We start from the raw sequence: 20,561 nt of genomic DNA, 5'->3' as shown, positions 1-20,561 counted from the left end.
GAAGGTGATCACTGAGCTATCTTACCTTGAAGTACTTCCATCGGAAGAACAGTCCAGGCATTTTCCAGATAGGAGATGTAGATGTATCGTGCTGTATTACAGGCAAGACCAATATAAAGCACTCTAAAGGAAGTAAGGAAAAGAGAAGTCAGGATAGTTTGCACTTTCCCTTTCTGGTATGTTATAATATAGTTTACTGGTTCAGAAGTTATTTGCGTGTGGACAGTTTGCAAGTCTGAAGTATTTGCTCAACATAAAATATATCCCTTATGTCCTACACCCAAGCATAAACTCTCCTCTTGCCCACCCCAAACACATTCAAAATCCTAACACAAAAAAAAAAAATTAAATAAAATCAAACAGACAGCAGATCCACTGAGTTTTTAACTAAGCTCTGTGGTTCCATGCAAGCTCTGCACAGGAATGTATTTCAGAGAGACCACTTTTAAGTGCATTCGTTTCCAAACAATCTTATTTTCTATTCATCCAGAGGTTCATTCTGCCCTTTTCAGTGTAAGCCTGGAGCAGGTTTGTATTAAAGGAATTAATTTTACTCCAATTAATACAAGTTTATAGTCCCAGTATCTGAAAACTGCTCAGAACTACTCTAAAACACATCCCACAGAAGCAATATGGTTTATAACAACATGCCTCAGGATAAAACTTAACCATCCTGTTGAAAAGCAGCAGATGCTGCATCTCAGAATTTAGAGAAAATAAAGCTCTTACACGAGTTTTTAAACAATGAAACACAAAGACTACCTTGTGCAGTGCCATTTCCCACTGTACATTTAACCTGATGACTTTTCCCTTCCAGTTTTCCCATTTAGCAAAGCTTCCCTCCAGAGTGCTCATTCATCCAGCTTTTTCTTATTTTTACATGGATCTTAGGAAACAAAGACTTAATTCAAAACATGTTTACAGCCTGAGAAAAGATGCTATTGCCATCTTTAAAGATTTTTTTTCAGGGACAAGGATAATTTATTGTTCAAACATGGCTTCTTGGTTGACCTGTGGTTCAGCACAAGTGAAATAAATGACAATTGATAATCAAGGTGAAGCACAGACACAGTGAAAGGGCTCATTATTCTTTGTGCTGCTTTTTTAGTTATTTATTCTACAAAGGCAGACTGAGATTTAATTCAATGGTCCAGAGCCACTGAAAATCAAGAGTGAAACACAATCACAAAAATGCAGCATCTTGTTAACACTTGAGGTCTCCAAACACACATGCTGACAGCAAAAATACCAGTACCATTTGTTTTCATTACATCAGTGATATCAAAAACATTCAAAATTCTAGAGACAGCTCCATGCATTTCACAACAACATGAATTTACTTTCAACAAGTGGGGTAAATTTGCAGGAAGTTGTCCCCACCCAGTCACACATCAAACCAAGCTCTGCTGCTTCCAGACACATGTGAGGTCCACGAATAGCTGGTTTAAGCTGCCTTTAGGCAACACAAGCCCAAGCATTCATGGAAGAAAACACAGAAAGCCATGAAAATGTTTGCTATTATACAATAAAGAGAACAAACTTGTTCTTTGTGCCATTCATCATAAATTTCGTCTCATCCTTTAATTAATGCCTTCTGTTCCAAACAAATAACTTGGTTCCTTTCATAGCCACAACTTGATGTACTTCTTATGTACAACCACATTTCTGAAGTGTATTAGGACACACTGGCCACAAAAGTAACAAAACATGAAAGGTCTGCAGGGTCCTGTCTTCATCCCCCTACTAGAAAGGCCCATGCACATTCTTGGGGATACAAATACTTGTACCCATACACTTGTCCTTCTTCATCAGCAGTGCAGATGTGCCCAGCTCTCTGTTTAGGACCTGTTCTTGACAGTTTAATTTCACTTTTCTCTAGCAAAAACTTGGCTTTTCACCAAGAACTTTCTTCCCATCTCAGCTGTTCCCTATCACAGACCAGAGATGTGAAGAGATCTTCTCCTGCTTCAGTTTCTCCATCACCACTAACACTCATGTACCTGTGCTTTTCTGTCATGTTACATTTGCAGAAAGATTTGGATTCAAAGTTTAAGAGCAGCAATTTAGTCAACTTCTGTCTCTTAATTTGTCAGAATATGTATAGACTTTCAGGTAAATTACAGTTTATGAAGATTTCAATAATTATGGTTTTCGAGGGGTACGTCACAAAAACTTCTGTGTATTTAGAGAGTCCTTTCAAAAACGTATTTGTAATAATCACTTAGACTCCTTATCAGACCTACATGGAAAATGTCAAGAGATTTTCTTTATGAACCCTATATGCAGTATCCATAGGGACACCATATTCAATTCCCAAGTTAAACGTTCAAAGCCCTGAATCTATGTTAACGAGACTAAGTTGTTTACAGCCATGACTACCAGTGTCTACTTCCTATAAAAACATGCTGGAATTGTGGTCAGACAAACACATTCAAACCTAACCTCAAGTAGGAGGTTATTTTCAGAGCTTAACATCATCTTCCTAAAGCCACTGGCAGTTATGAGTGTTTCTACATCATAACATTCAACAAGGGGGACTAAATATTTGATAGCCAGGTTTGTACACTTTTTTGTCCTAGTATCATAAAATCACAGAATGATTTGAGTTGGAAGGGACCTTTAAGATCATCCCAGCTTCAACTCCCCTGCCATGGGAGGGACATGTTCACTAGACCAGGTTGCTCAGAGCTCCATCCAACCTGGCCTTGAACACTTCCAGGGATGGGGCATCCACGGCTTGTCTGGCAACCTGTTCCAGCCTCACCATCCTCACAGTAAAGAATTTATTCCTAATATCCTCTCAAAAAAACACTAGAAGCATGTACAACATATGCACACATGCAGTTAACAAGTGTATGAAAAGCAGAGCTAGTGAAGTCAGAAATTGGGCATTTTAATCAGCACATATTTAATATGGTCATGCTTAAAATGCTTGGACAATAATTTGAGTGTTAGTTAAAAAAACCCTGTAAAACAGAATAGGTTTCAGAGTGTTTTAAGGGTCTTATATGCCAACACATACAATAGTAGGAACAGAAAGCTTCACAAGGCTCAGAAAGGGAAACTAAGTTTTTGTCTGGCAAGGTGTAAAGACTATCTTCTTTAGTTCTATAAAGGACACTCAACAGTTTTCTTCTGCTACTGTGACACTGCATGCAATTCTAGTACTCCTGCCTGTCTTCAAACAATTTGGACAAGAAAGAAAGATTGAATGACAAACATTCAAGTAAATACTGCAGAAAGACTGTCTACATCCAGTTTAACAACCCAGAAGAAAGGAATTTTGAGCTATTAAAAAAAAAGAAAACCCACACAAAAAAACCCCCCAACAGAATACCGATCCCAAATGCTTGGGCTAAGACAGTTCCAAGAAGGATGTATAGTTGGAGGCTATTGGCCCTTATTAATGGGAAGATGAATACCTGTACTACAAGGTAGCAGTCGAGACATGTACAGAACTGTCAAAGAATATGCCTCCTCTCAACACACCATGCACTATATGAGGTTCAGGAAGTACAAGAACAGAAACAACCATGAGCTGTCTCAGACTGTGATGACTAAATACAAGTAAGCATTAGATAACATTCAAATATGACTAATGTACACTTCCCAGGTGTAGGTATAAAGAATGCTGTTTCATGGCAAACAGGAACTAGAACAATTTAATCTCGATCCAGTCTTGGATTCCTAGGCTTAACAGTGCGAGGAAAAAAAAAAAAAGAAAAAGAGAGAGTTAATCCCATACATCATCCTTCCTTTCACTGGCCAACACTCCTATCCCTTCCATTTCATCTTATTAACAACCCTACCACTCTTTGGTTTTTCATTCTTTCTTCAGTTGAAGTCTAAGCCTGAACTTTGTACTATAACAATATACACTGAAAGAGCATACTCAAGTTATCTTTAGCTGTCAAGACTGTGATCTATTCTCACCACTCCTCCATCATCATGTCCTTCCTCCAGTCTTTGCATGCAAGGTGTCATTTTCTGTTACTAATTATTGTTAAATTCAGAGATTAGAAGACTGACTCAAAGTAAAGAGATCTTCCTCAGTTTAAAGTAAGAAAAAACCCCGCATCTTCTAAGTAATCTCTCAAATTACTGTGCTAAGCATCTCAGACACTTTTAGTAGAGGTCAAATGAATGAGAAAATTCATCCCAATAAAGACAAAACAAAGAGAAAAACCACACAAAAGAATGCACAAAAAGAACAGTACAAACAGTTTAAAAATACTTACACCTCAATGAGTGTATAAATATAAACTGGGCATTTGGAAAGGGTATGATGCTAACAACACACAGAACTCTATGCTCAGTTGCACAAAGCACCTGAGTAAATTAAAAAAAACCCATCTTTATGACTTCATTAACTCAGTTCCTCTCCTAGCTTTCCTCCTCTGAGCTTCTTTTAAAGAGTAGTGAAGAGATTTAGAATATGTGGAAATTAGGTCAATTGTGAAATTAGTGGAAAACAATGTTCTCCACATTCTGGAAGCAGTCAGTTTCACTTACACAAGGTAAAAACTACAGGAGGAGCCCTCCAGCCACCTCGCTTCAGTAGCTGCAACTAAAGGAGGAGAGCAAGCCCTGAACTGGTAAGTGACACTGCCAGGCTGCAACCTCATTCTGCCAACACCCAGAGTCTGATTACGAGGCCATATGCACAGGAGGTGCTCACCTCATTTCCTCATCTCATCCTTCTCCCCTCTCAGCCTGCAACTGACACCTTTCCAGGCTACTGTGGGGACAAAGAACTGTCCTGCAAGGGGAAGCAGGCTAAAGCAGGAGGTGCTCAGAATGCTGCTACTCACAGGAAAAAACCTGAAAAATTAATGGTATTTATATGTCAAAACAGACAACCCTTGAGTGGGTGGCAATTTGTAAAGACCTCTAACACAGCACTGCATCAGGGAACTAGGATGTCTCCTGGAACCATCTGCAAGAGGTTACGGTGTCAGGCATAAAGCCCATACTAACACGCAACTCAAACACAAAGGAAGCATTTCAGAGCATTTTCAACTCATAAAATAACAAAAACTCCATCATGTGAGCTGTGTAACTGAACAGGATTTGGAATTAAAAAAAAAAAAAAAAAAAAAAGAGAAGGATTAGCTTGAATTTCACTTTGTAGCACAAGGGTGAGCCTGAGAATCGTCGTTTTTTGTAAAGCTCTTTAATGATTCCTACCATCTTACCTGATGTGACCAACCAGTTCAATGAGTTTGTGGCTGAAGAAGTAGGCAGTGAGCTCAGACACGTGACTGAGCACAGAACAAACTCCAAAGAGAGTAGTGGTGCCATTCAGGTCTTCCAAGTGCCAGTAGAGAAAGGTGAACACGAAGCCATATCCAAACCCCATGAACCATGCCACGAAGAGCACGGAGCCATACTGGATACTGCACAGCAGTTTTATTAGGTCCCAAAAACTGAAAGACTGCGACTGGCTCATGCTGGTAGGAGTGTTATCCGAGGATTCGTTGGAAGTATTTCTGTCTACCTGTGAGATTTCTACCTCTTTTCTCTTATTTTCATCTTGTTTGAAGTGTGCGTAATGAAACCGGAACTGGGTGGCCACAATTAACGCCATTGTCATCAGCACACCAAAAACAATGAAGACGATCCTGTAGTTCTTGTACTCAGGGGCTTTACATCCTTGACCTTCAATGCTAACTTCTGTATGGGTGTAGTCAATGCCAATTCCCACGGAGAGCATGGCCAGCCCCCAGCCCAGGGACCCCCACATACGCTGCAATCCATACCGGTCCCTGTGTTTGCCAAGGTACTGCAGGGTTATGGTGTCCACAATAGTAACAGAGGAAGCACTGAAAAATTCTCCTATTATGACAACCAGCAGGATGAGTAGGAAGATGGCCTCTACTTCTTGTTGATCATAAACGAGCACAGCTTGGTCGGAAGGCGTTGGCTTTGTGCTCATGGCAGTTGGGGTGGCACTCGGAGTCATGTTCCCCGGAGAGGTTGGGCTAGTGGTGGTGTTTTTCAGAATCAAATGGGTACTGTTTTCCAAGATAAAATCCACATCGCTGCTCTGTGTAGGTGACAGGAATGTTATTTCAGGATTAGCTGTCCCTGTTGTTTCCAAAGTGACTGGACTGGAAGCGAGCAGGTCTCTCTTCCCACGAATGTTTGGGGATGCAGCACTCACTGTTGTCAGTGGAGGGGACGTCGAGGCGTTTTGGGAAACTGTTGTTAAAAGGCTGCTTGCGTTGGTGGGGTGTGCTGGGGGAAGGCCCTTTGGTACACACCTTAAGGTGGCTGGTCTGACAAACCCAATCCCCAGGTTAAATAAAACCCAGCACAAAAGTGAGAACAGGAGGACGATCTTGCCTTTCTTGAAGCGATCTGCCACCACTCCCCAGAAGGGAGCACTGCAGAACTCAATAAAGTACCTGATGCCCACCAGAAGTCCACTCTGGCTGGGTGACATACCCAGCTGCTTGTAATACACGGGCAGCAAGGGGTAGAGAGAGCCATATGCAGAATAGAAGAAAAAATAAAAGACCTTTGAGATCAAGAGATCGTTGTTTATTTTGACACAGTGCTTTTCTAACCAATCCAACTCTTCATCTGGGACAGTGGTTGTCTCCGTTGAAGGGGATTCATTATTGGCTGGCAAGTCCTGATCCTTGGAGACGCCGTTAAAAGGATCAGCAAGCACATACTTTCTCTTCTGCTCTTCTTCATCATCGGTTAGAATGGCAACCTTATCATCAGCTGCCATGGTTCACCACAGCATCCAGTACCTGGTGGACTCTCAAGGAATGAGGGCTACCCTGCAAACAAACAAAACATAACCTGGGTAAGGTACCACACAGGAACAGACCTGCAATGCCAGCCATCAAGAACAAAGACAGCTTCTTTTTTGTCAGTGACACTCCTGAGCAATAAATGCAGTATTAGACCCTTTGTCTAAACTAGTGGTACATGGTAGGGTGTTGTATGACCAATTCTGTGAAGTTCTCCCAACAGTAGCTTTAACATTGTGCAATAAAACATCTTTCATGTTTAGGACAGAGAATAATTTATAAATTCAGAGTAACTGTGGCAATTAAGTGCTATCCTTTGCAAGTCTCTTCTTTCAAGTTGTCTTTTCTCCCCCAAGGCTACCCGCTTTATTTTCAGTATTCCCCACTGTACCAAACAATAGCCATGGTTTCGCAATTAAATAATGCAGCCACATATATATATATATATGGGTATTTTTAATCATCCAAACAAATTATTATCCAAAGCCTCATGATGGCCTTCAAAAGGTTCATCAGTCTCTTCTCAAAAAATGATTTTTTAAGCACTCCACAACCAACCACAGCAGAAATCAGTGGGAGGTTTGAGCTTCTAGGCTGAATGGCAAGAGGGGTGGGAATTAGGATTAGGCTTTGAGATTGAAATTAGGATAACGACTTCGAAGACATCAAAGACCTGGGAGCAAAGAAACACAGAGACAGGCCCTACCATGGTATCTTCAAGCCAAATTCTGAAATTGGTGGATTGGGAGATAACTGCACTGCAACTGCCCATACTTATCCTTTGCAGAAGTAAAAGACTACAAAACTGACACGCAATGCTAAAAAATAAATTCCCCAGCCCTTAAGACTTTGAGCTGATCAACCAGCTTTCACATTTAAAAACAACAACTCGTTCCAATAAGCTCGGCTAGCTAAGAAAAGCTTCCCTTTCAAGGAATAAAAACCAGATCTGCCAGCAGGGTAGCAGCTCAAAATAATAATTAGAAAATTATTTTTGCTCTATTAGTATCTGTAAATTTAACCTAGGAAGCTTAGCTCATTGGACTGGTATTATTATCACAGAGAAACCTTTTGAGAGACCGCTATTTGAAAAGAACATTTTATGTCAGAAGAACCTGAAATTTCTCTAAGAGCACTCAATTTATGACCTGGACCTTCTCTAAGAATTTGGAGAGGATGATCCTTGTGAGTCCTTTCCAACTCAGGATATTTTATGATTCTATGATAAGTATTTTTTGCAGGTCTGCACTTTATTCCAAGAAGAGGAGCACAATGAAATCAATAGTCTTTCAAAACTCAACTGGAAGCACAGTTTTATCCCCTTAAAATTAGTCATGCATTGATATATTCAGTGCCTTTAATTAGTTTATCAATATTTAAATACTGACAGTGCATTTGAAAACTGGTACAAGGCTAAGAGAAGAGACTAACATTCACTAGTATGTTACATTAATTGTTTCTTACTGATTCAAAAACCAAATAATGACTGACAAAACAAGCCAGGGGTATTTCTAAAAACAAAAGTTCTTTAAAATAATCTAAACCTTACACAGTTCAGTGATAGACAAGTCTAAAAATACCATCATTAAACTCCCAAACACTCATAAGGTTCGTGTATGTTTTTCGCTTTTAAATGTCATTTCTATGGGATACTATCTGTGAGGATCTCTGGTTTCACTTACAGAGAAAAGGCTGCACAAAAATCTTGGAACCTTAAATATTCATGTATTCGAGGTCAGAAGTTAATAAAAATAATGCCAGCACATACATACAGTCTTGGGTTTTTTTCCTCCAGTTTCTTCAGGGACAATTATATTAAAAAAAAAAAAAAGGCATTTAAAGTGTCAAAAGTTTAGACAGTCTTAATTAAGTTGTTAAAACCATCAAATGAGAAAGCACACTTTCTTGCTCTTACCTGCTACCATCAAAAGCCACATGAACCAAAACCCAGCAGCAGCCTAGTGAGCTCCTGCAATTTTTGGTTCAGCCAGCCACATCCACCTGACTGTTGGAAGGACTGTGGGTTTTTTGCTCATTTCTATATCCAGAAAACAAGTCCTTCTAATGCGTAAATTAGATCAGTGCTCTTATTTTCTTCATGCCTCGCCTTGCTTTGACAACAAAGACTCCAGAACTTGTGCAGGGCCCAATTATGTCAAGGGGATGTAACTGAGCTTTCGGTATATGCTCATCTGTTTACAGCAACTTGCTTACTTAGCTGCCTCAGAGCTTGACAGCATTTAATTGTGAAGAACAGATTTCCTCCCTGTTCCCTCTTCTATCACGACAAGATAGAACTCACATTTTAACCATGTGGATATTTCAGGACAAATAATTTAGGACATATTCTTTGCAAGTATAGGACTTGAAATTATCCTGATTTAAACAACGCAGCCATATTCCTTATTCCTGTACATGAGCTCTGAGCCATCTGGTTTCATATGAATTATACCAAAGGCTTTCAGACCAATTACTATTCAATCTTTTTTAATTTAGTTTCCTTTCTCTACTGAAGTGGAACTTAAATTTCACATGCCATATGAATAGTGGGTATATTACAAATAATTATACTGTTAATCTTTAAACACTTCAGTTGCTACATATTATGCCCCTCTCAATAATTTATATCAGCCTCAGCATCCATCTTCTCCTAACACAGTGTGTGCAAAGATTACTCCAAAAATCCTGGTATTCTGACTAGAACATCTTGGGTTAGAATGCTATGAGAAGTATATTTCATAATAACTTCAGTAAATATTTTTCCACACTGAGAGTGTTTCATTGAATATTATTAATAACACAGAATATACTCTTCAGAGATATAACCTTGTCAAGACTGGTAGGAACCATATGGCATTCTTTATTGTTTTGATCACTAGTTAGTTTAGGAGTCAGGTTTTTGAAACTGATATTGAGCAATTTTTTAAGTTCTAAAAATAAATGCCTGAAAATGACAACATGAACAAAGGGGTATTGTCACTGAAAAAATCTATGAAAAAAACCCTGAATCTACAGGGCTTTCCTTCTACTGACAAAAACCCCGTGCCAGTCGGGGATTGAACGTGCAGCAAACCAAACAGATGGAAAAACAATGTACTTCTGAGTAAGAACAATGTAGTTATCTGCTGGTTATTTTAACCACAGCCTTCAAATACTGTATCTTCATTTTGCAAAAACTTTTTCTGACCCACGAGATGGTAGGAGGGCAAAAGACAAGCACTACTGGTAAGTTTAAAATGAACAACAGAGAACAGGAGTGAGGAAGGAAGGTTCAGAGAGTAAACAGAATAGATTTTAGAGTGGATATAAATTTTAACTCATTTGAGGCTGAAGAGAGCACAAAGTTTTGGTAGAGGCCTGTTGAATGTCATCAGTTCAGTCATGACAAGTGAGACCAAAGAGGTTTCTGAGTCTAAAAAACCATCACTTTAAAAAACAGGAGTAACAGTTTGAAGGTTGTTTTCCCCAAACAAGTGCACAAACACACAGCAAAGCCCTAACATGCATATTGGAAGGAACTTCTGCAAGGATCCTGAGAAAGCCCAGCAAAGGGAAAGGGAAGAGGCATGGCAGGCAGACAGCACATCAGATGTACATCATAAGAGAGCACTTCCATCCTCTGGCAGACAAACAAGCTTTTATCTTGACACAGGTTTACATTTCCATACCACTACACAGCTTGGAACACACTTGTTCTCTGGTCATCCCTGACACGGCTACAATGGAAACACCTGTTCCCCTCCCAGCCCATGACCCCACTGTACTGGCCCAGGACCGTACATCCCTCACAGCTGCATGGGAAGCTCGTAGCTCACCCAGCTCCCTCAGACTGGGAATTATTCTGCAGGATCACATGTGCTCTGAGCCTCTTTATGCACAACTGCATGTGCTTCTCCTTCAGATATAAAGAATGTACTTGTTAACCACAAGGCTATTCTCCCTTCAAGATTTGCACAGATAGGATTCTTTTTTTAATGTAAGTAGAGCCTATGATTTTTTCTAAGTTTCCTGATACAGATTCCTGCCACCTGATTTTATATCTACTCCTCCAGCAAGTTAAAATCCACTTTCAAACCCTTAGATCTATGACACGCTTTTTTATCCGGTCATCTTCTGCAAATGGCCACGGCATCTTCTCTGCAGACTTGTACCTCTGAGCAACTATCTGAGGAATGGAGGAAAAACAATTTGTCCAAGGAGTTCAGTGATGACAATGCAGGGGTCATTTTAATGACTGTAAGGAGGTTCTTTGGCAGATAGTTAAAAAGATGCAAATATGGATATTCTGCATTTAATTAAGTATCTTCTTGGCATTCTTGCCTTTTTTATTTCTTAAATCAATCCTCATTTACTCTGGCTCTCCCAATAATTAAGAGGATTTCAAGATCAGAAAGGATAAAAAGATAATCTATTCAAGACAACCCTACATTACAAGAAGTTTCTTGCAAAACAGAGGAAAATTATAATAAGAAAAATAATACAGTATACTAAAAACTCTGCTCTCCCCTCAGAGTCACTTCTCAAAACCTTTGGAAAAAACCCCAACCAAACACCTTCTTTGTACTGTACCTCAGGGGAAAGAAAAAAAAAAAAAAAAAAGCCAATCAACAGATCAGACTGGGGTAGCAAATCCCTAAACCTCTCAGGGAAAATACCATGGCACTTACAGCGCCAGGCATTGAAACTTCACTTGCAGACCAACAAAAAGTTAGATCTGAGGTGAAGGAGTACTGTTGTTCTAAAATAAAGTTTAATTCAGTGTAAATATGGCATTCACTAGGCTTTGAGAATTAAAGCATAATTAAAACTCACAAAGCAGAGCCTCAAAATCCAGGTTTGGATGTATATGAACATTAAACAACAAAGAAAAAAACCACCACAACAGCTCATCACAAGACAGTGCAAGTGATCTAGAGGCTTAACCCTACATAGCAAAATGACTCACAGTAGAAAATTTATATTTATACAGTCTCAGAAAACATACACCAAAAGTAGAATTTGGAAACAGGAATCATCAATTAATCTCTCAAATAATATGTAGTTGTATGAACAGAGCAGACTAGCTTGCTGTTTGCATTGTGTGGATAAATCAAAGCCAGTCAGGATGGCACCACATCTTTTTTTCATCCCTTCCAGAATTTCACTGACTAGAAAACTGACTTTGTACCAAATACATTAAATTCCATGAGTTCTCATACCAACATATTTAAATCTGCTAATAGAAAACATGTTTCTTCAAAATCCCGGTTTTTCCAGTCACTAATTACTGTTTGATTCAGAACAGGTCTGTGCTAGTGAAGTAGACTTAAAAACTATCCATCTTCCAAAGAAACCTCACCTCCCTCATTCCCCAGCTGGTGAAACTGCCACGAGTGTATCCACCATATTGCCCATGCACACCACCTCCTCCTCAGCCCCACTTGTCTCATTGACCTAAGCTACAAAACCTTTGGATCAAAGTCTTTCTGCTACAGTATCCGTTCAGCACCTCCAGAACCAAGCCCTGCATCCAGCAGGCCTACACAGCACCGCAGCAATAAACGTGAATAATAGACCATGTTTTCCATTTTCAAGCATGTTTCATCCCTAAGGAGTAGTTTGGTGCTGTTGACCGTGTCCATGCCAAAAAGGAGAATGTTATGCAAACAACTTACATTGTGTCAGTGGAGTGCACAGACTTCATTTACTCTTGCATCACGTTCCCAAACCTCTCCCAGGGAAGCCAACCTGCAGGCAGAGCCCTTGGAGGAGCTGATCTCTAAGCCGAGCCATACAAGACCAACTCCCACAGGCCTACCCACCTGCCCCACATCATCCCCTGTTCTCCAAAGGTAAGCAGTTCCTCCTGAGAGGCCGTCACTTGGACACCTGGCTCTGAATTTATCAGGAATAACTCACATATAATGAATTAACCTAAGTGCTGGGAAATGTATTTGTTTCAGGTCTGAAGTAAGACACAAGTATTGTAACGTTAACCATCATAATTAGGGTTTCCATGAAGTGAAACCACCTCCTTCTAAAGCACTTAACTCCTGAAATCGCTTTGTGTTGCTGATATGCATTTACTTAATGTGTTGGTCTCTAGATTTTTCCACTTCTTCAATATGCACTGACACATTTAGTCAATTACACTGAGAGACAACAGCATGTCTGAAGTATGTCAAGATCAGGTTTAAAACAGCTTTTTGCATTAAAACAGGTTTAATGCATTTTATGATAGGTCTGAAGTTGCCAAGTTGCTACAACAGTGCTACGATTAACATTAAAGAAAAGAACACTATCAGAGCCTCATGTTTAAGAAAACCATTTAACTCACATCTTATGACTCCTGCTTTCCAGTCTTGTTCTCCATTTACTACATGCACATTAAAATGTCCTAGTAAACTCTTATGTGTTAAACAGTTTATTTTTAGTCAGCGTTAGTCTCCAGTTCTTTCAACCAGTTTTCAATTTGCCAACTATGTACCCACACCGCCAAGGTTTACACTTGATTAATGATGGTAAATAACAAGTGTCTTTAATTGCACACCAGGCAAGTGCCCAGAGCTGCAGGACTCCAGGAGCACACTGCTGCCAGTGCTGGGGAGGGACACAGGCACCCAGCTGCCCCACCAAGCCTGGCAGGAGCAGTGGGCTGTTGCAAAACAGAGAGGCCTTCCTGTCAATTCCCAGCCTCAGGGACCAACTGCCACCGGCTATCACCGGTTCACTTTCCCACACTGCTATATAAACTCAGGCCCATTGTGCTCTAGCTTAAAATTAAGATGAATTTTAGGTGGTGTTTAAGTTCTGCTCTAGCACCAGCCACATTAGTGATCAACCACAGCTTCCTCACATTGTCAGCTTTTGCTCTCATTTCATCTGTTTGAAATTTTTTTTTAAGTCTTCTCAGGGTTTTCCCTGGGTTTATGACTGCTATCACAAACACTATGCTTAAAGAGAGAATTGGTTTCTTTTCCCCTATTCCCCAGTGGGTCTTCAGAGAATGTAAACAATAAAGTAAATGTCGCCTTTGTCTACTATTTCTATCCAGGGAAAAAACGCACAATGAAAAAGCTAGAAAAGTAGCATTTTACAATCTCTTTCCTTGGACATTACTAACTATAGTGGATAAGACCCAATGTATCTTAGTAAAGCAATAATGTCTGGGGTGAATTCTTACTGAAACACTTCAGTGTAATGTTCACACAGCCACTATCCTCTCTCCTAAACTCCAAGTTCATCACTCCCCAACACTGCCCTTTTCATTAACACAACATTTAAAAAAAGCCTGCTGTTAAAACTTCAGAGCTGCTGAGCAGACGTGGGTTTTAAACTCCGTCAAACTTGAACATAGCAGGCATCCGTAGCACCTACGACACCTTCAGCACTGATTTCCTAAACAAGCATCTATTCCTACGCTTGTTTCAATAAACAGAGGAACAACTGACAACCCGCTTACTAAAGCCCCTGGTCTTTTAAGGATGTTAAGTGCTCTGGATCCGAGTGACAGCCACACGTAACGCCACGCCTGGATGCTGGCGGCTGAGAGAAGTGCGGGATGCCTGTGCAGGAGCTCCCGTGGGACACAGCCCGACCAGCGGCCACCCCCGGGGACCACGACCCTGCCGCGAGGAGGGCGGGGGGCTCTGGGCAGGGGTCGAGCTCCTGGAGGGGCGGGCTGGGGCCCGCCGAGCTCCGCTCGCAGCGCAGGGCCGGCGGCACTGGCACGGCCGCCCGGCTCCGCTGAGGCGCAGCTGACCGGCCCCGGCCCCGGCCCCGGCGCGGCAGGAAAAACGCCTCCGGGAGGGAGCGCCGGGAGAGGCTCCGGCGCGGGCCCACCGGCAGCATCCCGGGCGGTCGCGGCGACGAGGCCCGCCGGTACCGGGACAGAGCCCGGAAAGGCACGGCCTCCTCGGCCCAGCGGCCGCCCGGCTCCCCCCGGCCCGGAGCGCCACGGCCGGGGCCCGCCGGTGGGTGCACGCGGAGCGGGGACAGGGGAGGAGGCGGCGGCGCCCCGGCGGGCGACCCTGGCTGCCGGCCCAGCCCCCAGCGGGGGCACCGCGGGGCCGCGCTGACTCACCTCGCCCAGGGGCGGCTCCGGGGGGGACACTCGGCCGGGAGCATCGCAGCCCCTTCCTGCCGCCGCGGCTGCTGCTGCGGGCAGCGGCTCCGCGCACCTCCCGCCCCCCCCGGCCCGGCCGCGCCGCCGCCGCGCAGGGGCGCTGCGGGAAGGACGGGCGGCAGCCACGGGCGGAGCCGCCCCCCACCGGCACCGGCACCGCCTCCGCAAGGCCCAGGCCCATCCCGCCTGGGGGGAATCCCGCACCCAGGTGCTGCCTTGCGGGGGTCTGTACCTGCGCTGGGACGAGTCGGGTTTTAAAACAGTGTCCGCGGAGCGTTCGCGGGTCCCGAACGGCCGAATGACATTCGTAGCGCTTCCTGCTCCTTGTAAGTTCCCAACGCGTATTAACAGCGTAACGAATTAATTACCTGTAGTGCCTTTCGCAGCCACTGGCATCACCTCTTCGGTGGCATTGTTTCCAGACTTAACACTCAAATAAAATTACGTAAATGCTTAAAACAACAACAATATAATCTTCCCCCAGCTCCCCATAATGTTGAGGCAGAAAAAGGCAGAGTGACTCCTGAGCAACAGCTGATCCGTGCTGCAATATCAAAAGGTCAGCAGTGTTGAACTAAAGAAAGGGAATGATCAGAAAGAGAAAGGCCAGCCTGAGATGTGGGTTGTTTATCAGTCCCGAGCTGAACAGCAGGTACTAAAGCCGTCTGAGGATTAAGCTCAAGTGCTGGTGTTCTTTACAGAAGAGTGCACACTGGGCCCTAGTCCAAGCAGGTCAATAAAACGAGTAAACTCCACTGGCCATCCCCCTCAGGTGCACAGCACAGGCAGCTTCTGCCCAGGACACTGACCTGACTGCAGGCATTGTTCACTGGGATACCACAAAACAAACACATTATTACTTGCATCTTCATATTTGTACCTCCCTTTTCTGAGGGAGGACCCCATTTCTGCAAGGAAAAAAAATTGCATGATTTTGCCCAAGGGCAGAAATTGAAATAAACCCACAAGTTCGCATGATTGAGGCAGACAGACAGGAACGGGGGCATGATGGGCGTTCAACCCATTTGATTGGAGTCCTCATCAAAGTGGAAGGGCCTCCAGACTCCATGGAAGATGATGCTCTCTCCAGGTTGTTCCCCTGCCACGTGACATACTGTTGGGACACCATCTCTGTACATGGATACACCTGCCATTGAGGACACTGTCCTGCTAAAATCTTGCCTACCTCTACATAAAGGCTTCTCCTGAAGGAGGCAGGAGACCAAAGCTGAATTTCCTAGGGGAGATGACCTGGGGCAGGAGAAGGCTTGTTTATCATCTGTCTCTGGAAGGATTTTCAGAACTCTTCATCTTTGAGAATCTCCCCTGTGGCTAATTAAGCACAAAGAGAAGCCACGTCTGAGATCAGGAGCACAGGCCTCCTGTAATCTTGCAGAACGCACAGACAGACAACCATCAGCTCCTGTAGTGAGGGGTTTGTTACAAAATGTTACTGTAATAAATCAGATCTTTGCTCCAACTGAAATTGTTTAATCTTGATAGAGACTTTTTTGGCAAATTACTAAAAATGCTTTTAGGGAGAACATGTATTTCAAATAATTTCCAGTCATTGTTTGTGAACTGAAAAGAGAAAGCTGATTTTGTAGTCACAGACTACATTTACTGGAGCCATAAAAGCAGTCTTTCCCTAAACTCTGATAACTCAACATTGCCCACCACACACTAAGAAATATGACCATCTTCTGCAGCTGTGCTTTTTCTTTCCTTGGAGCTGTGTTTTACCTTTTCTTGGAGCTGTGTTTTTTAGGACTTGCATCCTGATCATTCCCCTTCTTTCTACTTGGCTTTGGAGGTGCCAGGGACACTTCCTAGATTTAAAAAAAAAGCAACCCAAAACTTTACTTTTGAATGCTCTCTGAATAGAGGAATTAAAACAAAATATGTAACATTTCTTTGCAGGCAGTTGCATAACCAGGTATGTGAAAAAAAAGTTACAGCTGAGGACCAGCGTATAGAATATGACTGAGTGATGTACAATGTTTTCTTTATATATACATATATATATACATAAAAATCTTATGTATATTATATATAAATCTATATAATATATTATAAATAATATATTGTATAAAAATGTAATTTTAAATATATATATTGAAATGTTTTCTTACTGAGTTTAAAAGCCCAATCCAACAGTGTGGGAAGTGTTGTGAAAAGCCTGACCACTGAACACCATTATTCCAGCCTGATAAGCTACTCCAGCCTGAGCAAAACTGAACATATTAGGGCTCTGCATGGTTATTTCTTTCAGTGAGATTGTGTGTAAACATCTGTATTACAGCCTGTTACACATTATTACACTTGCTCAGAGAGTTCTTTCAGCTATGAAAATGAAGGTTATCAAAAATGGAGAAACTGCTGCTTGGCACACAAACTGTCCTAATGTACTTTTATCACAAATATTTCTAGGCAAAGCAGTGTTCAGAGGAAAGTAAATATAGTTGTAAGTTACTTAAGTATAAAGTTTTCTGTTAAAATAGTTGCTCATCATCATCTCATCATCATGGCTAGGCTTCGCGAACGAAGATTTGAGAAGGGCTCTACCCACGCTTGCTACAAGCACGCTGATGGCTAAAAAGGCCAATGCGAGATAGACAAGTCCGGTTGCAGAAGGCACAGCAGAAAGACTCCCCAGGTGATACAGACGAGACGCGATTCTTTCTGCGTTGTCTTTTCTCCTCGAGAGTGATCCTGCGTGTGTTCTCAAAAGCAGCAGCAGCGTTATAGATGGTGTGTCTCCAGGCCTCCCGATTGGAGGCCAGGGTAGACCAATGGTGGTGATCAATATGGCCAAGGCTGAGGGATTGTTTCAGGCAGTCCTTGTACCTCCTCTTCGGGGCTCCTCTCTTGCGGTAGCCAGTGGCAAGTTCCCCATAGAGCACGATCTTAGGGAGGCAGTAGTCCTGTATCCTGGAGATGTGCCCTGCCCAGTGCAGCTGTGTTCTCAGCAGCATGGCCTCAATGCTCGTGACTGCTGCCTGTTCAAGGACAGACGTGTTGGTCACATAGTCAGTCCAGTGGATGTTTAGAATTGTATGGAGGCAGCGCTGATGGGAGCGTTCTAAGAGACGCAAGTGGTGGCGGTAAATGACCCATGATTCGGACCCATATAGAAGAGTAGACAGTACAACAGCTCTGTAAATGCTGATCTTTGTACTTTTCTTCAGGTGTTTGTTTTGCCACACTCTTTTATGGAGTTTACCGAAAGCTCTGTATGCCTTTGCTAACCTGTTGTCTATTTCTGCATCAATCTTACCGTCTGAGGAGATGATGCTACCCAGGTAACTAAACTGCTGGACTGATTTGAGTTCTGTAAAATAGTTGCTAGTATAAAACAAAATAACAAGCTGAGTCAGGTGTAAAATCCATTTAAATTAATTGAAATATCTCTTTTTCAAGGACCTCTGGTTCAGGCTCTATATATCACAGTAAAATGTGATATATGAATGTGACATACCAAACAACAATCTTTTTCTCTTGGCTAATAGAGTGACATTAATAAATATGTACCTGACCCCTGGATATTAGAATACTCAGAAATAATACTTAAAAGAATAAATATAAATCATACATATACATGCCATATAATCAACTCTGTACTGTAAAGACACACTGGATTAAACTTATCCATGCCTGTGTGTTCCTGGGGGGTTTTCTTCAATGCATATGTTACTCTATAAAGATTTCTATTTATGTTCCCCATCCAACTTGACGGTATATCATGGTGAGAATGCTTGCCAAAAATAGTTACAAATTATTTATGGTTTAAACAAAAAATAACCAAATGGAATGTCAAAAGAAAGCACCAAGTAAACTGAAAAGTTAAAGCAAAGTAGTTACCTCTTAAGAGAAAAATAAACAAAATCGTATACAAATAACTGCTGGGACTGCACATATTAGATTTAGCTTGAAAAGGACTCAGTGGTGTCAGCTGACTCCACAACTTGTTCCTTAGGTTAGAGGGGAAATAAAGCAAATATAGCATAAGACAGACAACTTTCATGTAAAAAACAGCTGGTAAATTATATGAATGATATGGGCATCTTGTGCTTCTGATATTTTGCAATAGTGACAAAGGTAAAGTATGTGAGCCCTGTCTTATGGAAATAGTTTCTAGGAGCTCAAATTTTAACATATAGAAAAACTTTCAGGTTTCTTTCATAAGCTGGAGCTGTACTTTGAAATCAAGAATTTCTGGTTGACCCAAAATATTCTGCTGTCCTTTAGAAGCTTTTAACTCTGAGCCAAAACAAAAAAAAAATTTACATCAGTAAGATTAGAAAGATAAGCTGAAGGTGAGATTTATGCTGCTAGAACTTGTCCCAGAGTACAATAAAGAAAACAGAAAAGCTTTCATTTCCATCAGATCTTTAATATATTTTGCATAACGCGAAAACTACTTTTTTTGGTCAAGCCTCTGCTAAGAGAGGCACTACATTAAGGCAAGTACAACATTTATTTCTTCCTCTTGAGGAAGTTCTTCATATCACAACAGTTTGTACATCTGCGAAGACTCTAAGTCAGTAGGAGGAAAAATGTGGCTTTTCCCTAATGTTTCAAAGATGAAATGCAACTATGTCACCAGTAAGAGAAAAATCCCAACAGAGGAACTGAGGAACAGTCACCCGGTGACTCAGCAAATCATACACAGCTGCAGCAATGTTAATGGTAGCCAAGGACAAAATATTCACAGCCAGTGAGACAACCATTGCAGTGATCTGTCTGGTTTGGCAGGGAAGCAGAGGACTCCCTTCCTCTAATTTTTAATCAAATACTTTTGGAAGCATTACATTCATTAGCAAAGAGAAGGGAAAAACAATGCACAAAACAATACAGAAAGTGTGTATACTGTGTTTATTGTGTGTGTATATACAAACTTTCTCCTACTGGATAGACCTTTTTCCTCTTTTTTTCCCCTTAAGTTTAGATTTTTGTTTGTAGGGTGTCTGCTTATACAGTAGTCAGCCTTTCCTCACCTCAAGAACCTTTGAATCCACTGGCAGGTATTGAATTTGATGTGCAGTGAGTCTCACAAATATTAAATTCTTAAAATGTAGTGTGAGCAGCAGTGGCTGGTACTGATGGAATTGGAGGGAGGGAATCTTAACCAATCAGAGCTTTGAGAAGGATCCACTTAGACCCGCTCTTATAGTGGGGTCCCCAGAAAAGATCCAACTAAAACTTAAACAAATAGCTCCCCCATGCACCTGCATCTTATTCTAAATAAACACTAAAAGTGTTAAAAATGTAAATGAGCAGGGCAGGCAGAGTACTTAAAAATAGGACATACACCCCCACCTCCTCTGCCAACCATGTCCTGCACAAGAGGTCCTTGCTCTCCGTGGCTTTAGTAACACAAACATTCTTCTACGCTGTGTTCTGAGTGTACAAAGTAACTGTTATGTCTGACATGTTTAATAACTGCAGGTATATGACCAAGGGACGGCAAACTGACCAGGTCTCTCTGATCCCATCTGAGAGCAAGGGGGGGGGACCAAATACAAGCATTGGAGCAAGAAATTCTTTACTATTGTTGTCCTTTACATTCACAAAAGAAACGCGTAGAGGGTCAGATATCCCTGCTTTCCTAATTACTAGTCAATGACTTCAGGTCAATGGGAATTTGACTTCTCAGCTTTTTCACTAAATTAAATTTCTGAAAACAGCTTTTA

The 20,561-nt window shown here is 41.8% G+C and overlaps 1 protein-coding gene across 5 annotated transcripts in view; it reads right to left on the bottom strand.

Annotated features, from left to right (window-relative positions):
• Positions 1 to 15,485, bottom strand: part of MFSD6 (major facilitator superfamily domain containing 6) — a 28,787-nt gene extending 13,302 nt beyond the window's left edge. For 3 of the 5 annotated variants that reach the window (XM_050340050.1, XM_050340053.1, XM_050340054.1), the window contains exons 1-3: positions 14,827 to 14,973; positions 5,196 to 6,791; positions 26 to 123 (exon numbers count right to left, since the gene is read on the bottom strand). In XM_050340050.1, the coding sequence (XP_050196007.1) occupies positions 26 to 123; positions 5,196 to 6,739 (1,642 nt within the window). In that variant the 5' untranslated portion in view covers positions 6,740 to 6,791; positions 14,827 to 14,973. Of the gene's footprint in view, positions 1 to 25; positions 124 to 5,195; positions 6,792 to 14,826; positions 14,974 to 15,100; positions 15,213 to 15,236 lie in introns of those variants that run through there. The other 2 variants (XM_050340051.1, XM_050340052.1) reach the window with 2 other exon arrangements.
• Positions 15,486 to 20,561: the final 5,076 nt, after the last annotated feature.

This window comes from Myiozetetes cayanensis, unplaced genomic scaffold, assembly GCF_022539395.1.
Source record: "Myiozetetes cayanensis isolate MyiCay16 unplaced genomic scaffold, myiCay2020 scf9, whole genome shotgun sequence".
NCBI classification, from domain to species: Eukaryota; Metazoa; Chordata; class Aves; order Passeriformes; family Tyrannidae; genus Myiozetetes; species Myiozetetes cayanensis.
The sequence above is the reverse complement of the archived record's forward strand: the minus strand, read 5'-3'. Positions and strand labels throughout refer to the sequence as shown.